Raw genomic sequence first — 17,848 nt, forward strand, 5'->3', positions numbered from 1 at the left:
CATCCACGTCACCAGCGGTACCTAGCCTTCCAATACGCCGGAAGGAGATTTACATTCAGGTCACTCCCGTTCGGCCTGTCTACGGCACCAAGAGTCTTCACAAGAGTGGCAGGAACGGTAATCGCCTACCTCAGGAAACAAGGAGTAACGCTGTACGCCTACCTCGACGACTGGCTCATAGTAGGAGAGTCGAAGTCCAGCGCGGCACACAACGTACAGAAAACGGTGCAGACCCTTCAGGAACTGGGTTGGATAATCAATCAAACAAAATCCCAGCTAACACCAACACAGACGATCCAGTTCCTGGGGGCCAGACTAGACCTCACCACAGGCATAGCCAGTCCCTCAGAACAAAGGATAGAGGCAGTCAGAGCGGCCACAGCCCAGATCATATCGTCACAAGAGTCACCCACAGGAACGTGGCTCCGAGCCTTGGGGCTAATGTCCAGCCTGGTCGACGTGGTGACATTATGCAGACTACGCATGCGTCCCCTGCAACTCCACCTGCGGAAAACGGCCAACCTGCTAACCCTGGACCAGACAGCGCCGATCCGCCGATTGGAAGACATCACCCCCCATTTACAATGGTGGCACGACACAGGCAATTGGGACCAAGGGGTCCCCTTCACCACCAGTTTGCCAAACACATCGGTCACGACGGACGCCTCATTGACAGGGTGGGGAGCCCACTGGAAGAACTTGACAGCCTGGGGGACGTGGTCCACAGCAGAAAAGTCATGGCACATCAACTCACTAGAGATGTTGGCTGTCAAACGGGCCCTAGAGTCGTTCCACGAACACCTGAAAAATACAGTAACCACCGTCTTCACGGACAATACCACCATGGTAGCGTACATAAACAGGCAGGGGGGCACTCACTCCGAGAGGTTATGCCAGCTGACCTGGGAAGTCCTGATGACAGCCAAGGACTCCGGAATGACATTACGGGCGTCCCACATCGCCGGAAAACTAAATGTGATGGCCGATGCTCTATCCAGAGGACAGATGGACCCAAACGAGTGGGCACTGTCCCAGAAAACATGCAACAGGATCTTCGAAATCTTCGGCAAACCAATGGTGGACCTGTTTGCGACGGCGGAGAACACCAAACTCCAGATTTTTTGCTCCAGACAATTCCACCCCAGGGCGCACCACATCGACGCCATGTCCTTCCCATGGAACAATCTGGAGGCTTACGCCTTCCCGCCGCTCTGCATGATCGGCCAGGTCCTGAGAAAGATCCGCCACTCCAGAGGGAGAGTCATACTGATAGCCCCCTTCTGGCCCCGCAGACCATGGTTCGGGAGCTCCTACAACTTCTAATGGACACCCCAGCGATCCTACCAGACACGCCCCATCTGCTGTCCCAAAGACAGGGGGACCCTCATCCACCCAGACATCAAAGGGCTACAACTAGTTGCGTGGAAGTTGTCAGGACTTCCCTTCGACAGAGGGGCTTTTCGGAAGCGGCTGCCGCGATCGCGGCCGACGCCAGGAGGGCAACAACCGTTGCTACTTACGATTCCCGACTACGCAAGTTCGGGGAATGGTGCCACAACAGACGGTCCTGCCATCCGAAACCTCTTTGGCACAGGTGGTAGACTTCCTTCACTCCCTCTTCGAGGAAGGCAAGCAAGTGTCGACCATCAAGAACTACAGGTCGGCAATTACCGTTATACATCGTGGGTTTGCAGATGGGTCCACCCCAGGCAGCAACAGGGACATCTCCCAGCTCATCAGGGGGATGGCGAACAGGCGCCCCCGAATCAGGCGACTCGCGCCCTCGTGGAGTTTATCAGCAGCGCTGCAAACACTCACCAAACCGCCGTACGAACCCATGGCCTCAGCCTCGCTGGCATCTCTTACAAAGAAAATGCTATTTCTGATCGCTCTGGCGTCAGCAAGAAGAAGAAGCTGTCTCCACGCTCTCTCCACCAAACAGAACCATATCAGGTTCGAGAACCACGGGGTAAGAATGGTCCCCGATCCGGCCTTCCTAGCCAAAAACCAGGTCCTATCCTTCCTGCCGGGGGACATTTTTATCCCCGAAATAAAATCCCTCTCTTCAATCGCAGAGGATAAACTGTGGTGCCCAGTCCGAGCTCTCAAATGGTATCTAAACAAGACCCAACACCTTAGAGGAACAACCACGACCTTGTTCATCTTACCGAGAGCACCTTATTCAGCGGCGTCCAAAGACACCATTTCCCGATGGCTGGCGGAGATCATCCGCCCGTTTACAACCGGCACAATTACACCGAGAGCCCACGACATCAGGGGAGTAGCGGCCTCAACAGCCCTTTTTGCGGGAGTCCCAGTGGAGGACATTCTCAAGGCAGCAGCCTGGCGAACGCCAACAACATTCGTTACCTGCTACCTTTTGGACTCTCTACAGGCTGAGACGGCGTTTTGTAGCGCGGTGATGCGAGGTCCGGCGGGTATTAGGTCCCACCCCTCGGGCCTCCCACCATCGGGCAGTGCCACTCGGTGCTAAGGTTGTGGCGAGACAGGTAAGCGAGGAGCGAAGTAAATACTCCAAAACTTACTGGTTTGGATATTTACGAGTGACGAGCTTACCTGTCTCCATTCCCGCCTCCCTCCCCCGAGGGGGGTGGGACGCAGCCGGACGGAGGAGCGGTCGCACTGACCTGACTATACACCTTCCTGTACAGGCCAAGAGACCGGAGAAAAAAAAAAAAAGGAAGGGCCTCCACCGAACGAGTCCTCGCCCGGCCACCTAATTTTATCGGTGAGTTCATGGTAAAAATTATTTTTTTGACGTAGTAACGTGTAGGAACGAGTAGTAACTCGTAGTAACTTGTAGTAACCGGTAGTAACTCGTAGTAACGTGTAGTAACTTGTAGTAACTTAGTTCCACCGTGAGTTACTGGGGGTTTTAGTGTCGTATAACCCCTTTCTCTATGAAGTAATGTTCTTCTCACTTCGGTTGTCTCGTTACTTTCCTGTCTCCTCACCACATCTACACTACAGTGTTCGGGGCGTTGGGCCTAACTTAAGAGTATCTCCTGCTATTTTTAGGCCTCTTTGTTAGAGTTAAGGGGTCAGACGTGGACGGGGTCGTAGAGGGTAGTCTCCCTCCCTACTGGGGGGAAGTACTCCCCCTCCTGTCAGTAGCGTCAGAATTCGATGTTAGTTCAGGAGTCGAGGGGGTAGTCTTCCCCTTCTGTCGGGGAGGACTACTACTCAACTCCAAGGCAGAGACCACTTTGGAGGGCTTTGGTCTCATGAGAAGGATGGGCAGTGACCCGTGAAGCCGGGTCACAGAGGGTGCACAGTGTTAAAAGGTTACCAGGACATTCTAGGCGCGGTAGAATGAGGGTGCTAAGGTTGTGGCGAGACAGGTAAGCTCGTCACTCGTAAATATCCAAACCAGTAAGTTTTGGAGTTTACACAAGGAAAGAAACTCAAGTCAAAGGAACAATGGAAAACTGACTGGGGATTACAGACAATGAATAAAGAACAAAGACATTTCTGGCTGGCATGTGGTCCAAACCAGGCAGTGACCTCAGGTCAACTGAGGTCACTGGTTCGAACTCTGTTTCAGCCCCGAAGCATTTTGGCCCTTTTCCAAGAAAAGAAACTGGCTATTAAAGTATGGTGACAGGATTTTTTTTTATAACCCCCTTGAATTTTCAGGCTACTCTCTTCTGATCAGGTATATACCTTATATTAACTGCACGAAACTGAAAGTTGGAAAGTTGGAAAAATCCTAAGTTAAATCTGGAGACAAGTTCAGATTTGAGATGCATTGTTAATTTACTGTACCATGCTTGCTCCCTTACCTATCTCCTCATAACCGTGGCTCTCTCTCTCTTGTTACTGTGCTAAAAGAAAACTGGTACGAGTTTAACCGTTTCAAAAAGACTCCTTACCCCCTCAGCGATCAGTGATTGTAGTTACGATAAATGAAGCAACTTTTCCGATCCATTTTCGTAGACGGATTTCGGATGAATTTTGGAAGGTGTCCTATGACATGCAGATTGTTTTCAATTAAATCAACCGTTACCATCTGCTTATCTGTGGTTCGGTTTTAGGGTGGACATGTTTTTTTTTCGTTTCCTCCAAGCATATATATATGCACACGCTGTGAGGAGAAATAGTACAGGCTGAGGCTACAGATATATGTGTACATGTCAGGGAGGGAACGGCTGCATTGAGGCAAAACTTTCCACTCGACAATAATATCGACCATTTTATCAAAGTTTAATTACCCTGTACAATGTACATAATGAACTGTCTCGCTGTTTCTTAGCTTTGAAAAGTACAAATAAAGTTGAAAGTAGGTCGACGTCAGTGAAGTGTACCATGCATTATATTGAATCTGCAGCTTCTGGGGTCGACTCTGAACTGGTATGTAAGTTTTTATCGGTAGGTTTTTCTAGGGTGCCTTCATAGCTGTCTCCCGTTTCTACTACCCTGCACTGCTTACTGTAAGGCCTCATGATTAGCTTGAAAGGAGAATTTGGCTCTAGTCTCTAGTGTATCACTTATCAACCAGCACAATTTACAAGTGTTAAAGTCATTTTCACAACTCTATTTTTCATGCTTAAATTGCAGACTTAATTAGAAATTTAAAAAAATAGATATATATTTTTTTTGGTTAAGTTGTGCACATGTTCAGTGTTCAGCCGTATCAGAAATTCACTTCAATTAATTCAATTCAAAATTATGAACCTCAAATCTATAAGTTACCATATTACTATTGGATATGGACCATTGCTCAGTTGCAGGTTGTATGCGTTTAAATGTTGGTTCCAAAAAATATCACATTCTTTGAACACGTAATAAAAATTATCAGCAGTTATTTAAGCGACCACAAATGTGGGAGAAACCCGCAAGGGATTACAACTTTCATGTCCGGTGGCTTCCAAATCAACATTTTGAATCAAATTTGGAACCTTTTCAATTTAGTAAGTCATTTCAGATGGGGTAAAACTGTAGATTGCTCTTGGATGAAAAACCCACCTTACTATGACCCCGGCCTGGCATCGAACCCTGAACCTGCTGATTGCTAAGCCTCATTGTTTCAAATGCCATTATTTAAGGAACCCTTGTTATGTATCTTAACAAAATTACAGAATCACTAATTGCTGACATGTATGGTATTGCCTGAATTTAAACTTGCAAAGATTGATGTCAATATTTGGATTCTTTAAATTAAAATTATCTTTGTGCCTTTGCTACAAAAAAAAAGGAGAGAATCACACAAACATGTGCTAGCTTTATTCCATGAGATGAACGGAAAATGTTCCATTTCTGATTTTTGGTAATTTTAATTTATTGTTTCTTTACCCCTTTTTTTTTTTTGGTTACTCTACGCTTCTTACTGTTGTTTATTAATGGAAAAACAAGTTGATCTTTTTTCATCTTGCTTCAACAACTTTCTGACAGATTTTATTGTTTCCAAGAAAATGGGAGTCAAACATGTCATATTTACACATGACACAGCAGCATGTTGTTGCCAAGGTTCTTTTCCTACCCTATCGACAAACTCTTTTTGTGTTCTTCAAAGTCAGGTACAAGATTCGATCTTTCAGGAGGTCGTGACCTTTTGCAGCAACAGGTAACATTCTACTGTAGGAACATTATTATCTCCACATTCCTGATGGTTCTCACCTTGATGTGTACTTCCCAGTGGAAGGTGGGAAACATACACAGAAGAATTAAACTCTGAACTTATAGCTGGATTTCATGTGTCAAGCTAATATTTATGGAAATCAATTTTACATAGTTTACATAGCCTAAAGCAGGGGAACCCTAACTGGGGTGCATGGACCCCCAGTGGGTGCGTGAGTCATCCCAGGGGGTTCGTGAGACATTTCTGAAAGTCAAAACTGGAGCCCTTTTTTGTTGGAACTAAAATCTGATATATCATATAATTTAGTAATGTACAAAAGTCCTACCTATCGACAAACTCTTTTCGTGTTCCATACGCATATATTGCCATAGTTGTACCGTACCGTGCATTTTTCATTACATTATTGCAGTATGAACTTGATCTTTTACGAAGCACTGTTATGCATATTATAGTATAATAATGACTCGGATCATGTCTCGAAAAGTTGGGGGTTCGTGGACAACTCTGACATCCACACAGGATTCTTTGGTCGATAAAGTTAGGGAAACCCTGGCCTAAAGAGTAGAGCTATATAAATAATTATTGAGGAGGAATGCTTCCCAAGCAAACTCTTTAACTATCTGTGCTGACTAAACAATGTTACATTGTTTTGCCCGAATGTGGAACACCTAACATGGTTTTGTTGCCTTTGCGTTACAACTGTTTCCTACATGACCTACAGAAACGGTACAGGTGCTTCTTTTGGGTGGGGTTGTAGTGGTAGGGGCGGGGGAAGGGGCCGGGGGTTGTTGCATTGCTGAAGCAAACCTAACCATTATCACTAGGCTAGGCGAGATGTTTACAGTGATGCTTGAAGAGAAATCTTGCTGTAGTTGTTTGGGAGGTATCGTGTCTTAAAAGTACTGTCATATTGTCAGTCTTTAGTATCATCATGTAGAAGCACATGGAGACAGGTACTGTAAGCTCACCACTCCTTAATATCCAAACCTGGTAAGCTGTGGAATCTGTATAATAAACTGTATTGAATTGACCAAAAATCATGTGATATGTAGAATTGGTTCATGTAGTCAGTGTCTTTTATAGGAAGGAACGTTACATCTGTGGTTTCTCCCAAATGGATTCAGATTTTCCTTCAGGCTGTGTTTGGTCTGTCTGACCATGGAGCTACTGTATTACCCTTTTGGTAATAGCTCCATGGTCAGACTGACCAGTGATGAAGGTTGGGTTTCATTCTCCTTTTAAGGCACTGTCATAAAAAGAAAGCTTGCAGCATATGCTCATAGCTAGGATTAGTGTTCAACCGATTAACCTAATCGGAAACGGAATCGGTACGAATATTGCATAATCGGAACATAATCGGAATTGGTAAAAATTACGTGGAATACCAGTTATGTGATACCGATTATTCAAAAACATATGGAAGGTGAAAATATCATTATTCAAAAACATATGGGAGTTGAAAATATCAACTGATGTATTAGGTTTGTTCTTTTACTACGAAATATTAAAATAAGACATCCATACGTCTTTCACAGTGTATACTTTCATCAAATTAGGCTGCCAGGGTCGCCGATTTTGCTTCCCTCGTGGTTAGTGACTTCATATTTCTTGGCACAGTTAGCATAGCAGCAATACCAATTTCGCGAATTAACGAATGTGCTGGACAGGGTCGGAAATATGCGGGGGCTATGGGCGATTCGCCCTCACAAGTGCTGAAAAGACCTCCTAAAGCACAATTATGAGTGCGAAAAAGGAAAAAGAAATATAAGAAAATCGCCCTTGTTATATCAGGTGTCTGTGCAAAATTAATTGTGATGCGTTTGCTTTAGCTAGGAATTGCAGTTGCAGCGCGAATCGCGCAGTTTTCACATCCCGCATCAAATTTGAAGCAGTGCGAGAGGGTCGCGCACAATCACCGGGAATTTCCCGTAGCAAATTACGGCCTGCACGAAGCAATTTCAGTACCAGCGAAAATAACCTAAAATCCTCACAAATCTCCGACCACATGGTAGCCTTACTTCACACTAAGTCAACTGCATGGAAATCTAACCTTGCCATCTTCGACCACATGTTAGCCTAACAACCACACTAAGTCAATGGGAAATGTAGCCTAACCATCAGTTTGCAAAAAAAAAAAAAAAAAATGCGTAGCTTAGTTTACAACTTTCAATTTGCTTGAAATCGGCATTTGTTTGGAAGGTACTGTAAGTGATATGTCTTAAAGAGGGAATGTTATATTTTATATTGGAGTAGTTTCTAGTTGTTATTATTTCTTTACATCAATCTGGTATTACATTTTAGAGTAATTTTAAACAAGATACGATGATAAAATTTGCTTTTCAGTTTGATTGGCCTAAGCTTACATTTTCTAACTGAACCTGAATGGAGTTAAATACGTAACGAATAGGTATGTTTAACTTCAAATTCGTAACATTTCTATTTGTCCTTAAACGGTATAATACTGAAAATAAGTACAAAATAATGTCGGAATGAAGGCAATATGTCATTAAAATTAACACTTTGGTAAAGATTGAAGATGGATGGTTTGTCTGAGATACTTTTTTGGATATTTTGAGTAACTATTCTTAACCCATTTCAAGCCATTAACAGGTGACATTCCCGTCGAGGTGGTTAGGCCATTCCCTTAGCACAGTGCTGACTAGGTAGGATGTCATATTTCCGTATTTTGGAAATTTAAAAAAAAAAAAAAACTTTTCTTTTCTTTTTCCGAGAAACTCCAGAGGTAATTTGGTTCATACAAAATGATACCTTAGAGCATTGTATAACAACAAAGCAAAAGGAAACGGGGGAAATCACAACAATAATTGTTTCTGTCAAACTTTATTGCCGATTTCGTATAGACGGGATATTTTCTCATTTTCAAATAATAGGAATCGGAATCGGTACGATTATGAAAAAAATAATCGGTAATCGGTATTTTCTGTTATGCATAATCGGTTGAACACTAGCTAGGATGCTCTCATTAAAAAATATGGATAACCTCTACAGACCTGCGTGAAACCGCAGAACACAATAGATTTGAAGATAATGAGATATACAGTACCATGTAAAGGTTTACTCATCCTCCGATGTACTGGAGAGGAAACTCTAGTTTTAATCACCAGAATCGGTAAGAAAACTACTTGTTAATTCCATGCAGGTAGTGTGTGTGGTGATTTTGAAATTGAAGATTTAACATCCATATACACTCGGAAAAAGAAAGAATACTTTGAATATTTGCGGACTGACATATGCAAGCTGGTTGTTAAACTCATTTAAATATCAAAGAAATTAATTTTTTTCTGTTGTTCATCCAGACTGAACGACAATGAAAAACATCATCACCCCTCACCCCCCTCCCATACACCCGACCCCCATGTCCTCTTCACTGTACAATCACATGTAGTGAAATTCCTGTAACAGTGACCTATTGCTAAAACTTCCCATAGTTGCCAGGCTATGGATATGAAAATGTCTTCATGGATTGATATATTAATATACCTTTTTGTTAAGGATTGATCCCATTATACCTGCTTGCTCTTTGGAATTGATTTCAGCAAGTCATTTCTCACTTTAAACCATTGCGATAAACTCAATGCACGACTTATCTATACAATGGGTTTATCAGTTAGTTGTTGCTCGTATGGAAATTTTCAGAGACGTTACTGGTACCCTAGTAGTAGTAGTAGTATAATTCACGAGGCAGACATCCCCCCTCCTCCCAACCCCCGAGTAATTAACAAAGATAAGAAAGCAGTATTCAGTAAAGTCTAAATGTTGCTTTGTTTTTTATCTTGGTGTTATTTTCTTTTGGTCCAGTCTGTGAGCCAAATTATCACTAGGTTACATCATAATTTACTGAAAAACACTTAGCTGAAAAAGGAGTCATATGCCGAGCCATCATCAGGGTTTGAATTGTTTAGTTGTTCGAGCAGAAAACGCCTCTAGAAAAACTTTGGCCCCTATTAAATGGAGGCAAGGTTTTTTTTCTTCTTACCATTGGCTCCTTTGAAAGGAACACAATTTGCTCTATTCACTGTTCACTATTCTTTTTAGGTTCAGGACTGGGCCACACCCCCCCCCTCTCAACCCCCCGATAATATGATGCTTCTGCAACAGTTGTAGGCGGCACTATATGTAGTCACAAAATTGTTGGGGGGTAGGGGCGGAGGTTGTCACGGTAATCGTTATTGTCACATCCCTCATAACGCACTGTGTGGACAAGAAAAGTTGCAGCAACTGTAAAACTCCTAATTCAGCTAAGAAAGATATGAATCACTATGAAAATAAAACTAGGGATTATGCAAGTGTCAATTGTGTGAAACTTTAGATCACACATTGTTGTCATGTATGCAGCATGACTGCTGCAGTATGCTGTAACGGTCCCACTATTCACATGGTTTGCATGGGTTTGGTAAAAAATGATAATGAGAAACTGCAAAGCAGGTAAGTATCATCATCACCCTCTCTATACCCAAAACCAATATTTGATGTAAACACGGTCTTTGAGCCTATTATTCTCACCTTGAGCTCCCTAGCTGTTGGCTATGTTACACACAGAACTATTAAAAGCTTGTTTAGTTTATATCCCGTTATAACTTGAAACATCACAGGTGAAGGTGAACAGGTTGCATGATTATTATGGATTTATTACATGTGGGTGAAAAGCAAAGGTAAATAGAGATCAAAGTCTCGTAAACATTATAATTTCAAAGGGGTACATGGGCTTGTTTGATCATCATGTGAATACTTGGCATGTACTACAGTATGTCCACTTCAGCGAGTTTATGAAACACGGTGCGTTTGCTTGGAGGTAAAATGTCCTTTGAGATCATGGACATGATGCCTCGGAATTTAAAGCCTTACGGATGTCCCCCCGCTTGTCCTATCAACTTATTATAGGGAGCAAAAAAAGAATCATTTCTACAGTTCAAGGCTCACTTGAGGTTATGAAAGGTTACAAAGTCTTTTTACATTTTATGCAGAAATCATAGGGTTTTAACTTTATTTATACTTTGTGCATACCCTATTTCGAGATCAGCATCTGTTTGAATTTCTGTCATTTTTGAAGGTTAAGAAGGATACAAATCCAGTTATCTCCACTGGTTCTTGCAGGAGAACCAGTCGCAAGTTCGGCTAAAAGCTCTCAAAGGCTTGTTTTACCTAGTGATACTTTGTATGAAATGTGGTAGATGTATTCCTCCAAGGTTACATGAAGTTGCTCAGTTAATGCAAAGCAGTAATTTTTAATAAAGTACTATGAAACACATAGCAAAATGAGTTTAATTGAGCCGAAAATTTTTAACAGGGATGTCAGAGGTTAAAAGATGTTAGAAATGTATTAAAATAATTAAAGCCTAACATCTCAAGACTCTGTAAAGTTAGAAAATAATTTGTTATTTTATCGCTTGGTGGATTTCCTTAAGTGATATGTGCAAACAGCCTTAATGTCAACAGTTATAGCTAATAGAATCGATAAGTTACATTTTATGGAATTTTTTGAACCCAATCCTATTAACATGTTGCCTCAATCAATGCATAAATCTGCATTGAGAAATGTAATTGCAAATTGAAGTTACAACCATTGGGAGGGTCATCTGTCTGGCTTTGTATGTAATGCTGGTGCTAGAGATACTCATTACAAATCAGTCCTGCCTGTCATACTTGTAGCAATGTTGCACGACACAGTGAAGCAGCCGAAATGAACATGTATGTTAATGCGCTCCTCTCTCACCTGTCTGGGCTCTACTATTGTACCCCTTCCCATCTACCTATAGCCTAAGAACTCGTAACGTGTTAGCACTGTGACCTTGTACAGATACATTGAACTTCTTAAATCATTCAGAACCAATTAGCTTCATAGATACAGCCCTTTCTCCCCACCCCAACACCCCCCAACCCCCCCCATTAGATCAAGCTGTCACTGCTAATGATGGTTAGATAAAAATATATTGGGAACCGAAAAATATTACTTTAATAATACATGGATCTCAACATAACAGGCAAGCTATTTCAATAATTTGCATCTATATGTTAAAATTTTCACATTCTCGAGAAAAGTACCGTAATTTTTTTTATTGCCTCTATGGTACATTGTTTGAGAAATACAGTTTGCATTTTCAGCACACCACGATTTTTATTTCCCCAGAAATAGCCACTCGATATTATGTGCACATATGACATAAATTCCCCTTCCCCCCCCCCAAATAGATAAGATTATTGGGCAAAAGTGGTGAAAGATTAATGGGGTGGCTATGCGCTTGAACTTTAATGTTCAGTTGCCCAGAAGGTGCACAGTTGTCTTTTAATATATTTTATAAATAGAGAAGAAATAAGACAGGCCTGCTTGGGCATTTGAACCTGATAAGAGTATCATAATGTTGGTAGTATAGCCATGAATATATGCAGCAACTTGAAAAGAGCAAGTCAAATTTGAGAATCTAGCCCATCTTTTGTGATGATGATGATGATGATGATGATATTAGCCAGACACAGAATAATTGGAAGGGAGATAAATATTCAAGTAAACATGTAGTTCTCTACCAAAGTAAATAAACAAAGTTTAGAAAAAAGTTAAGGCTGTCTGGTAGTTTCAATATGTATTTTAGATCCTCCTGCAAGCAGGAACTCGCGAAGAAGCCTCATTGGCTTATCAAAGTCGCAAGCTGACCGAAGTCAGTCTCTTAGATTCATATTTACTGTCCATGATTGTGAATTGTCAATTGTCAAGAACTCTGTAACTAGACGTCATACCTTAATCTTGGAGTGACTCAAACTTGTTTCAAGTTTCAAGTATATAGTTGAATATTTACGAAGGAACATCTCCAACACAGAAATACTTTCTAAACTTATGTGTATAGATATGGAAAGTTGATCTTCTTAATATAATGTTATCACATATAAATGTAAATGATCGAACCTGCTTCTCCCTTTCACATCTTTGTACGATGGTTTTGTATAATTTTGTTGAACTTGTGAAATGTAATGTTTTTATATGTTGTTGTGCAGAGGTACATGTGTGAAGATGATATGTAATGGTAATGAATTCATGTATAATGAAAATTAAACAAAATTAAATTAAATGACAAAAAAAAACATTTTAGTGATAGATTGACTTAAAGTGACAACACAGTCTCTAATGCGACAATGTTGCTGGATCAGTTTTGGCACGGTGAAGGCCGGAGATAGCTACGGTTTGTGATGAGACAGATAAGATTGTTGCTGGTAAATATCCAAACCACAAAGTAATGTTTTGGAACTTTTGTTTTTTTTATGTGGTTTGATGTGATCATTTTTAGCTTATGTCCTTTCCTTTACCCTTTCAGCTTTATCACCTGCCGAAGTGATACCCTCGAGGACAAATGGCGTGCTCGGGGAAACGTTGCGTCTGTTTTGTGATGTCCAGGGGAATCCAGAACCAGGGGTTACGTGGTATCAGGATCAAGATTTATTACAAGCGGATGATGAAAGGTAGGAACAAAAGTTAACTGTTGCCATCCCTACTTTCATGATGGCCTCTGCCAATATAAGGTCTAGTTGCAGGCAGACATTCTTGACATTGCATCTAGTATTAAATAAAGTTTTGGCCCAGTTTTTATTTGAATTGGAATAATGTTAAATGGGTCACAATCTGGCCCATTTGGTCAAACACCTGTTTTAAAAAGTCATGTTTGAGATATTACCAACTGCAAGCTATAAGCTTAGTTTCTGCCAATGGGAATAAAACTTACAAATCAATAAAAGAGAGTTTCACTGCTTTTAAGTGTGATGATAAGAGCATTTGGGGAGGGAGTAATGTGGAGGGAGGAGGACAGGGGGGATGAGGAGAGGAAAGAGATATGGAGGCGAAGTGGAATAGAAAGGGAAGGTGAGAGGGGGAAGGGAGGGTGAATGGAAAGGACGAGAAGATAAGGACACTGTTTAAGGTTCTTTAAGAGTGATGATGGAAGTAGTGATGAGAGGAAGAGGACATGGAGATAGGTGAGGTGAGGGGGTGGGGGGTGGAGGGATTAGGAGAGGGTGGCACAGTAGAAGGGAAGGGAGGGGAATGGAGAGGACAAGAAGATAAGGACACTGTTTTAAGGTTCTTTAAGAGTGATGGTGGAAGTAGTGATGAGAGGAAGAGGAGATGGAGATAGGTGAGGTGAGGGGGTGGGGGTGGAGGGATTAGGAGAGGGTGGCACAGTAGAAGGGAAGGGAGGGAGGGGAATGGAGAGGACAAGAAGATAAGGACACTGTTTTAAGGTTCTTTAAGAGTGATGGTGGAAGTAGTGATGAGAGGAAGAGGAGATGGAGATAGGTGAGGTGAGGGGGTGGGGGGTGGAGGGATTAGGAGAGGGTGGCACAGTAGAAGGGAAGGGAGGGAGGGGAATGGAGAGGACAAGAAGATAAGGACACTGTTTTAAGGTTCTTTAAGAGTGATGGTGGAAGTAGTGATGAGAGGAAGAGGAGATGGAGATAGGTGAGGTGAGGGGGTGGGGGGGTGGAGGGATTAGGAGAGGGTGGCACAGTAGAAGGGAAGGGAGGGAGGGGAATGGAGAGGACAAGAAGATAAGGACACTGTTTTAAGGTTCTTTAAGAGTGATGGTGGAAGTAGTGATGAGAGGAAGAGGAGATGGAGATAGGTGAGGTGAGGGGGTGGGGGGGTGGAGGGATTAGGAGAGGGTGGCACAGTAGAAGGGAAGGGAGGGAGGGGAATGGAGAGGACAAGAAGATAAGGACACTGTTTTAAGGTTCTTTAAGAGTGATGGTGAAAGTAGTGATGAGAGGAAGAGGAGATGGAAATAAGAGGGTTGGGGGGGGGGGATTAGGAGAGGGTGGCACAGTAGCAGGGAAGGGAGGGAGGGGAATGGAGAGGACAAGAAGATAAGGACACTGTTTTAAGGTTCTTTAAGAGTGATGATGGAAGTAGTGATGAGAGGAAGAGGAGATGGAGATAGGTGAGGTGAGGGGGTGGGGGGTGGAGGGATTAGGAGAGGGTGGCACAGTAGAAGGGAAGGGAGGGAGGGGAATGGAGAGGACAAGAAGATAAGGACACTGTTTTAAGGTTCTTTAAGAGTGATGATGGAAGTAGTGATGAGAGGAAGAGGAGATGGAGATAGGTGAGGTGAGGGGGTGGGGGGGTGGAGGGATTAGGAGAGGGTGGCACAGTAGAAGGGAAGGGAGGGAGGGGAATGGAGAGGACAAGAAGATAAGGACACTGTTTTAAGGTTCTTTAAGAGTGATGATGAAAGTAGTGATGAGAGGAAGAGGAGATGGAGATAGGTGAGGTGAGGGGGTGGTGGGGTGGAGGGATTAGGAGAGGGTGGCACAGTAGAAGGGAAGGGAGGGAGGGGAATGGAGAGGACAAGAAGATAAGGACACTGTTTAAGGTTCTTTAAGAGTGATGATGAAGTAGTGATGAGAGGAAGAGGAGATGGAGATAGGTGAGGTGAGGGGGTGGGGGGTGGAGGGATTAGGAGAGGGTGGCACAGTAGAAGGGAAGGGAGGGAGGGGAATGGAGAGGACAAGAAGATAAGGACACTGTTTTAAGGTTCTTTAAGAGTGATGATGGAAGTAGTGATGAGAGGAAGAGGAGATGGAGATAGGTGAGGTGAGGGGGTGGGGGATTAGGAGAGGGTGGCACAGTAGAAGGGAAGGGAGGGAGGGGAATGGAGAGGACAAGAAGATAAGGACACTGTTTTAAGGTTCTTTAAGAGTGATGGTGAAAGTAGTGATGAGAGGAAGAGGAGATGGAGATAAGAGGGTTGGGGGGGGGGATTAGGAGAGGGTGGCACAGTTAAAGGGAAGGGAGGGAGGGGAATGGAGAGGACAAGAAGATAAGGACACTGTTTTAAGGTTCTTTAAGAGTGATGGTGAAAGCAGTGATGAGAGGAAGAGGAGATGGAGATAAGAGGGTTGGGGGGGGGGATTAGGAGAGGGTGGCACAGTTAAAGGGAAGGGAGGGAGGGGAATGGAAAGGACAAAGAAGACAGAAAAAGTAGCTGTGTCTTAGGAAGAATTCTCACTTTCATTGCAAGCATAAAAAAGCACATTATATGGACCAGACATCATATTTTATTAGGAATAGTACTAGTGTTCCTCTGTCCCACTGTAACTATGGCTAGGTGAACATTTCTGTAGGCATGTCACTTGATCATTGCACCAAGGTATGGTTTGTTCAGTGACTATGTCCTTTATTGCACCCTTTGGAATGTTTGTTTCAGCTGTTTATAGCAGTAAATGCCTATAAATCAATTGGTTTACAGTCAACCTACAATATGCAGTAATCTTCTGTGCTACTCACCAGAACCCTTTGTTGTTGACAAGTGTCATAGATGCACTTAAAATACCATATCAGTAAAGCTATGTTATCCCCCCCCCCCACCATCTCCCACCTATTTTAGGCCTTATTGTTTAATCTATTTTGTTAAATATATTCTAGCAATGCATTAACATTAGTTGTAAACGTTTTTTTTTAAAACTGGTGGTGGGTATGGTGCACAAATTTGCTTCCAGGACCTGTTTGCTAATTTTGGTTGTTCCCCTGGGTACCTGTTCATTGCGCAGTCAACCTAACACCCAACTACTATAGGCCTATATCAAGTGCATGTATAGGCCTAATGTTACCATGTATAGGCTATGTCACTTACATATTTTAAGACTGTAAACAACTGTTTGCTTAACTTGTGAACTGATTATGAAAAAGTCCAGAACCATAACATCAAAAGGAGCTCATGTATCCATGGTAGGATAGTCTTATGTAGTGTAAAGTTTTTACACAATTTGGTTCAGGTCAGAGTTCATTTAAGGTCATTAGGGGTCAAAACTTTAAAACCTTGTAAACACGATATCTCCAGATGGGAAATTTTATTGGCACTCATAGTGTGCACGTGGCTTCCCTATGATGAGTATAAGTACCCTATTGTATTGGGTAAAGCTCAAAGGTCATTTGGGGTCAGCAGACGACAAAATGTGAAAGTCTCAAAAGTGCCTGAACAGCAAAGAAGCTCATATATGCATGGTATGATTGCCTTATAATGTAGTGCAAAGATTTAACACAATTTGTTGTAGGTCAAAGGTCATTTAAGGTCCTCAAGTCAATTCCTGAAAAGCTTGTAAGAGCAATATCTCAAGATAGGAGGCGTTACAAGATTTCATATTGGACGTATGGCTTCCCTATAATGAGCACAAGATCACTAATGTTTATGGTAGAGTAAACTGGTTCCTTTAGAGCAATTGGGTCACTGATAATGATCTTGTTGACAGTTTTGTGTCTATAATCCTTGACCAAAAGATGGTTTAGAAGAGTTAATGGTTTAGAAGAGTTAATTTCCAAGTAGCAGTTCCCTGCTTTTGAGGTTTACTACCCCCATCAGAATATTGTACCTCATTTGCATTTGTCAGGATTATTGCTCCCATTTCAGAATATATGATATCTCACTTGTACTTCCTGAGGTCTACTGCCTCACCTAGAATGATACACCTCACTTTAGGCACAATATGAATCCTACTCGATTTATCTCAGGAATGATTTAGAGGTGTAGCACCTATTAGAAAATAGTTTTGGTTACTTTTAACATGCTAAAAGTAGGGAATTGTAAGCAGGACTGAAATTACTTGTTGTTGTTGATAGTCTGAAGAATTAAAGATCATTGATATTGTAAGTCCCCAATTTTAGGGATGTTGAGTAGCTTCAACTATTAAATGTCTCAGGGCCTGAGAACTCCATCATTCGTTGTTTGAGGGCAGCAGTAAAATTCCGCTTGAAGTTTGTACACTCTTGACCATTATCTCTTTATTTATCTTAGCATATTTTGGGACAGTACAATTGGCCTTCTGACCTTGACAGACACTCTCCATGAAGTAATAAGTATGTATTTTAAACTAAAATTTCATCACAGGGAATTTTTCTGTCTGAAGTAAAAATTAGTAGCGTATACTTTGTATAGATATTCAAAAAACAGAAAAACCACATCAAAAACATATTACATAATAAAATAAAAAATACAGTGACCCAGTCTGAAATTGCTTTATTGAGAGAACCCCTGAAAGAATAGGAATATCGTTGTTCTGTGTGTCTCTTCCACCAATTATAGACATTGCTTAATGTTTCTTTCCTGTCATCAAAGACTCCTTTCTGAGATAGTAAGTGCACAGTCTATGGTCCACAGTGTATGCCAAATTTACACATTAATGGAGCAGCTGCAACAAACATTTCAAACCACAATACATGCAACCACCACCACCGTACATCTGTTATATTGGGTG

At 42.2% G+C, this 17,848-nt stretch overlaps 1 protein-coding gene across 2 annotated transcripts in view; it reads left to right on the forward strand.

Moving 5' to 3' along the window:
- The window catches only part of LOC139966738 (protogenin-like), a 131,421-nt gene that overhangs the window by 42,274 nt on the left and 71,299 nt on the right, over positions 1-17,848 (forward strand). For both annotated transcript variants that reach the window (XM_071970058.1, XM_071970057.1), the window contains exon 3: positions 12,925-13,069. In XM_071970058.1, the coding sequence (XP_071826159.1) occupies positions 12,925-13,069 (145 nt within the window). The remainder of the gene's footprint in view (positions 1-12,924; positions 13,070-17,848) is intronic.

This window comes from Apostichopus japonicus, chromosome 4, assembly GCF_037975245.1.
Source record: "Apostichopus japonicus isolate 1M-3 chromosome 4, ASM3797524v1, whole genome shotgun sequence".
Lineage (NCBI taxonomy): Eukaryota > Metazoa > Echinodermata > Holothuroidea > Aspidochirotida > Stichopodidae > Apostichopus > Apostichopus japonicus.